General features: G+C 44.6%; 1 protein-coding gene across 1 annotated transcript in view; it reads right to left on the bottom strand.

Annotated features, from left to right (window-relative positions):
- Positions 1 to 1017: 1017 nt before the first annotated feature.
- The window catches only part of SGSM2 (small G protein signaling modulator 2), a gene marked incomplete at its 5' end in the record, with an annotated part of 62523 nt that continues 57116 nt past the window's right edge, over positions 1018 to 6424 (bottom strand). The window contains 5 exons of the mRNA XM_082493051.1: positions 1018 to 1373; positions 2770 to 2937; positions 4164 to 4260; positions 5526 to 5635; positions 6098 to 6180. Coding sequence (XP_082349177.1) covers positions 1285 to 1373; positions 2770 to 2937; positions 4164 to 4260; positions 5526 to 5635; positions 6098 to 6180 — 547 coding nt within the window. The 3' untranslated portion in view covers positions 1018 to 1284. The remainder of the gene's footprint in view (positions 1374 to 2769; positions 2938 to 4163; positions 4261 to 5525; positions 5636 to 6097; positions 6181 to 6424) is intronic.

Genomic DNA, 6424 nt, shown 5'->3' with positions numbered 1-6424 from the left:
CGCAATTTTATACACTGCGAGATGAAGTGGCAGGACAGCAGCAGACCTGTCTGCAGCTCCAGGGCAGAGGCCCAGCTAACCCTCCATCACCTCTGCTCTCTATGCAGGATGGGGTGAAGCATGTGCTGCTACTTAAAGCATGCGGCCAAGCAGGAAAAGAAGAGGCACAGAACTTCCATGGGGCATACGGACGGCTCTACAAACCAGCACAGTGCTGCAGCAAAGTGGATCGGATCCCGTACAACAATTTCAACTGCTTCATCTGGCAAGTGCCGATACCCGCTCGAGTAGATGAGCGCCTGGTTAGTGTTTGCAGGATGCCAAGGGAAGCCCTCCCGGACCGCTCTGCAGCACAGGGAGGGGGCGGGCAGCAGTGTGCAGTGAGTAATCTGGAGGAGGCTCGGCTCTGCTGTGTCTGCTCTGTACTGCAGTATCCGAACTTCACGGCACTCTGCACAGACGCAAAGAGCGTGGGAGCTGCTAACGTGAGCAGGGAACCTGTTTCTGTGCGCTAAACTTGTTAACCTGAACTACATTATGCAGATCTTGTCATCTGGGAATATCTGCAGAGTAAGTCTGCAAAGTAAAACAAAGGCATGTCTGTGGCATGTGTAGGCCATGAAGACTCATCAGCATGAGCTCATCAGCAAAGACTAACTGATGTTTGTAGCTAATGTTGCCAGATTTCACTGCTCATATTAACCATGTTCTTTAGTTTAAGGCCATTCTCCCAGCTGGTAACCTTATTTACTTCAATTGCTGCTAAATACAAATCCAAATGTTTTAGCCACAGGCACTCATACAAATTCTTTTCCATGTTCAAGGCAAAGACAGTGAGTCCACAGACGCGCTCCTCCAAGGACCCAATTCAGTGCTTGCAACATGAGTGAGTATTGGATCCGGCCTTACCTCCATGGAAGGTTTTGGCAGAGCACACAACGTGCATCTGGGCTTTAAAGGTGCAGTAAGTCAAAATATAAATGTTCTAGTATGTCAAATCCCCCCTTTTTAATATCTCAAATATGTAGATAGACGGTCTTCTAGAGAGGGAGATAAGAATGCAAAAAGATTTTGTCTAGAAATACAAAGTGAGTGTAACAAGGACTATCAAACACAAACCTTATCTGGTGAAGGAAAAGTTCTGTTTTTAAAAGTCTGTTACAAATCTCTTCAATATTTATTACATTACATGGAAGATACAATTAAAACACCATTTTGAAGGTACAGTGCAAGAAACGCTCCATCCAATAGCTCACAAGGCCCACAATGACAGTCTGTTCATGATCACTTATTTTCAATCAATGTCTGCACTTTGTAGACAAGGTCTCTTGCTATCCTCAGGATTTCCTCGGCATTATGATGCTCTGCCATTTCTAAAAGACACAAACAAACATTCTTAACTGTCAGTGGCAGAACCTTTTCTGCCCTAGCATTGATATTAATGTAGCATTAGCATTAATTAGTGTAACATTAGCAGCAATCCAAAAGCACTGCAGGGGGTTAGGTTTGTAGAATTAAAGGTAGAGTAAGTGGATGAATCCCTCAGTGCTGTAGGTCCTGGCATCAACATCTAATCCTTCTGGTGTCAGTTCTCTTGTTACAGAAATCCCAGTGCCCTGCGACCCCTGACCAGGAACGGGCGGTCTGTGCCCACACGTGCCCATGAACAGCCCTCCTGGGATCTCAGAAATGTAAAGCTGAGCTCAACTTGATCAAAAGATACCTCTCTCCAGGCAGGGGCTATTGCTGGAGTGTCTGGAATGCAAGTGATAAATACCATTCAAAAAGGCTTCGTGTACATGGAGCGACGTGCCCACGTAGTTCCACACACAGATGTTCGCACTCTGAAGCTTGAAGTAAGATCAGAAAGTAGCTCTCAACAGACCTGCATCCTCAGTTCTACAATAAACATTTCGTGCAGCTTAGGCAAGTGCTGGGTGGGGTGGGATTTTTGGTTTTGGTGGGGTTTTTTTTTGGTGGGGTTTTTTTTGAAGGAAGCATTAACGTACAGCTTTGGAATAAGAATGGTGGAGGCAAAAACAAAACCAAATCTGGGGCTTCTGCAACAGATGGCTGAAAGCCACAGCATTGATAATTTACTAAATTACTGTGATTACATAAAATTGTTTCCAAACTTCTTAAAATATCCTAACAGGGAGAGCTTGTTTAGGACTAACTTGCATTCTGCAGCCAGGAAGCGACTGAGCTTGCTTTGGCAGAACACGTTTTGCCATGGCAGTATGTGTTGGCCAGCGTCTATGGACCACGACGGTAAGCAATCAACCATGGAAGCGGCTTGGGATGTTTTGCATGAACAGTTGCTTACATGTCTCAGCCTCAGCAGGGTCAAGCCCTTTAAGCAGAAATGGCTCTGTCTATCTTAAAACCTGTGAGAGACTTTTGCAAAAAATTAAGCAACGTTTTAGCATCTCCCATTAAACCAAGTAGCAAATCTTTTTAACAGAAAACGTGAAACTTCTTTGTGGTAAAAATTACCAACAACACTGAAAAAGCTACCATCTTCTGTGGTCCACGTTGCTCTTAAAACACTGTTGTTTGCGCATGCGGAGTCAGTTCTTCAGGAAGCATGTGAAAATCTGGGCGCGTCCTTTACATGAAGGGGTAAGAGATTCAGGGCTTAAAATGACCAGGGGCTTGTCATGACAGCAAGAACACTGCACAACTGCAGACAGTTAGTCTGAGTAAGGGAGAAGGAGCAAACTCTCATTACTTGTGTTTTATCAAAATGTCTCTCTTAAAGTCTCTTACCATTAAAAAACTTGATGATATCAGTGAAGTCCATGTTGTTATCACGGATAATCTCTCGATAAACTTCCACAAGTGCTAAGGCAATGAAAAGGACAAAATGTTCTGAAGAGATGTGCTTTGCTGCCCAAATAACTTCCCACACTGTAAATACATCCTCGTACAACAATTCTGAATGGGAATAAACATTACAAGAGCATCTGATTATTCAAATTGACCATTTCCCCCTTTCTAACTAATGTCTTACAGGCCTTACGCAGACATGAATAGTACTTGATGATTCCTCCTTTTCCTCTCCCCCTCTCCTCCAGCCAACTCCTGTCACTTACTTATGCAAGTACGGCAACAATTGGGTTTGAAGGAAAATTAAGAAAGAATGTAGGTGTGGTGGTGCAGACAAGCCCAGGAAGATGCCGGAACAGCAGTAAGCATGTGACAGCAGCACAGGTAGGCCCATTTGTTCCAGGCAGGGCTACGTGGCAGGCTGCAAATCTGAATGTGTACCCAGGGCCCCCTTCTTGGCTTTGCAGCGGACCTATCGGCACTAAAGCTCTGCTATTTTTAATTGGCAACAATTAATTGTATAGCAGATGTGTGTAAGCTAGGTCTACACATGCCACAATTCAGATATGACCCATGGAAGCTTCGTCGTCTTGAACCATATAGGCTCTGCGACAGTGAGGTCCAGGGGACAGAGATATGGGGGACGGGCAATTCTCTGTGAAGGAGTAGGCAGAGGGTTTACTGCTCAGTTAAGAGTCATAGCTCCTCCCCCCTCACCGTCAGGTAGTTGCTCATAATAAATAGCTGATGGATGTGTATCATCTCCCTCTGTCAATTTTGTGCTTTGGTGTATTTGAGAGGGATGTCGTCTTTTCATTCTTGCAGGTCAGTCTGAAACTCAAAGGAGGTACTGACTTGCCCGATAGCAAGATCGGTTTCTTGATTGCAAACAACTGTTTGAGTGGGTGTGGGTGGGTGAGTGTGCTTGTGCCGGGATCCCGAGATCCTGGGGTGCTCCCACAGTATATAAAGTACCTCACTCAGCGAAGTACAACAGTGCTTGAGCTACTGCCGAGCTGCTCCTTGTTGTCAAATGGAATAGAAAGGAGGTATCGCAGCTTACCAAGGAGCGTGATCAACTTGGGATCACCTTCTTGAGCAAACAGACATTTGCACTGAGCAGAATCTTGGCTCCAACCACCTTATCAGGAATTTACAACGCTCCTCCCTAAGCTTTGACTTCATTCCAGTGCTAGTTCATCTCTGAGAACTGCATTAGCTTTCCTAGCGACAAACTCTCCTGCGAGCCTAGCTCCTACTCACCATTCAGACCAAAACACAGAGCTGTTCACGGTTTTGCACAACTCTAAACTATAGACATAGAACATTATTACCTCTTTTAAAGTCAAGCAGGAACCAGCGATAGCAGAAGTAAAAGTGAGTGTAATCTCCATTCTGGTGCATCAATTCAAAAAGCTCTGAGTCTAGAATCTAAAATGCAAAACATCAGCTGTCAGTGTCTTGTCTGAAAGTCACCGAGATCAAAGGTGCTGGAGTCTGGTTAAGACTTCCATTGTGCTCTTTATCACCCGACTCTGTGGTTAGTCAGAGCAGCTGCTTAGCACAGACACATCCTTGTGCTAGGTGTTTGCAAAACGCCTGTGATGCGAGTGCCCTGACACAGACTGATGAGGTGAAGAGTTACTGCTGTGCAGGTATGAGGTGACAACAGTCCATCTTCACTGTGATTTTAAAGATCCAAGCAGCAAGTTACAGATCCTACAGATTTTCAACAAGTGGCAAATTTTCATCTTCTCTCCCAGCTCTACTCTTAGATTGTACCATAGGAGCTGGGGGGCAAAGACTGAAATCCATCTACCTGGGGAGAAGAACAAAGACTTTTTCATCGCAAGTTTGTAATTCCGATGAGCAGTGGCACAGTTCCACACTGCAACATCTAAGCTCTCTGGAACTGAACAACTACTTGCAAATGTCTGATAGAGGTCTTAGATGTGTAAGTACATCTGTAGTGATTCCTCCCAGATGTATCCTGCGGGCTGCTGGATGAGCAGGGTGGTGTTCCTGTGCTGCCTGCATTTGCCATGCTGGCCATCTTTGTTGCCTGCCTTTATTTTCATTACTTTTTAATATGCCACCTATCAACCCAAATAACAGCTTAACCAGATAGCTTTCGCCCTTCTTTATGCTAATCTTGCTCAGGTGCCTGGTGCTTCCTGGAGTGGAATGTCTAGGCCTTAAATCTGTCCCAAAAAACCCCGTTCAGCAAGCATCCTGTGCGAATACAAACAGATCTACGGTCTATTTCAACCTGTAAGAAATTAAGTTTGTGCCGCAAATATCAATGTTTTGTCTTCCAAAAAGCAGCAAAGACCAGATCTTACTCCTATTTCTCATTGACTTCAGCTGGAGCTGGACCGAGCCATAAATGGGAGTCATTACACTGTGCAGCTGCTGTGCTGGAGGCAGAAGTTTGGGGGGTTGTTTTCTTTGTCAAGTTAAGATAAATTGACCTGCTCTAATACACACTCTTCATTGTGACAGCAAATACTATCCCCTGAGAAGCAGCAAATTGGTTTGCGGCTGCATAAAACAATTCTCGTCCTCCCCAGCTCTGATGTATGAGATGACTAGGAACCCCGGTCACTGGAGTTCCTGCCCTTCACCGTGGCATCAAGCAAGTTCTGAGCCTCTCCACAACCTCATCATCTTCCAAAGAAGATTAAAAAAAGACTCACTTGGATTAGGGACCGCATGTTGGCAAAGTGTGTGTCCATAGCACCTCCGTTGGGGAAGTTCTGGCTCATCCTCTTCATCAGGTGGCTGAAGCAGCTGTAAGCCAGCTGATCTGCAGATACAATGCAGAACACTCAGTGTTGCTAACTGTGTGGCTTCCTTGAGCCAAAATAATGTACTGTGGGACAAGGGAAAAACAAGGTTTTCCCCTTTGTTGTTCCCTAACCCCGTCACCAGTTAGATGAAACACAAGACAGTGCCTGACGCTGGACAATTTTACTAGTTATGTTTCAAAAGAACCCGGCTTGCAGTTGAGTGTTCAGCTTCAGCAACAGCTGCTTTGAAAATGTAGTAAAAATTGATCTCGAAGTCAGTGAGTGAGCAGGAATCCCCAAGATACTAATGGCAGCCATTTCAACAACAGCCATGTGTAGAGAAAATACAAATCAAGAGCTGCAGGTTTGATTTGCCTCGTGAACTAGCCCTGATTAACGCACACAACTTCTGAAACAGCATTTCTAAAGAAAGACCTCCCTAAAGATACCAACGTGTTCCAAAAGAAAACCCTTCCTACCATTGTCAAGGATAACCATCAAAGGAGCCAGGAGGTCACACATGCCTTGAACATAACCAACTTCTAGGTGCTCCCAAACATAACTGTAGAAAGAAGAACACACAAGAGATAATAGGATTAAAAATCCTCTTGCTGCATGGTGGCCTCAAAAATTTGTCTTACACCTAAAATACAACTCCTTTTGGTAGCTTTTAAATGTCTCGTTCTAGAGTGCTGTAGAAGGTAAAGCTGGAAGTCCAGAGAACTACAATTCAAATCTTCCAACACACTGGTATAAAATAACAAGTATTACTGCCATTGTTTTTTAAGGTTATTCCTAAAGGCTCT

This window comes from Vanellus vanellus (assembly GCF_965231255.1).
Source record: "Vanellus vanellus genome assembly, chromosome: 19".
Lineage (NCBI taxonomy): Eukaryota > Metazoa > Chordata > Aves > Charadriiformes > Charadriidae > Vanellus > Vanellus vanellus.
Note: the sequence above shows the minus strand (reverse complement) of the source record. Positions and strands in the feature narration are given on the sequence as shown.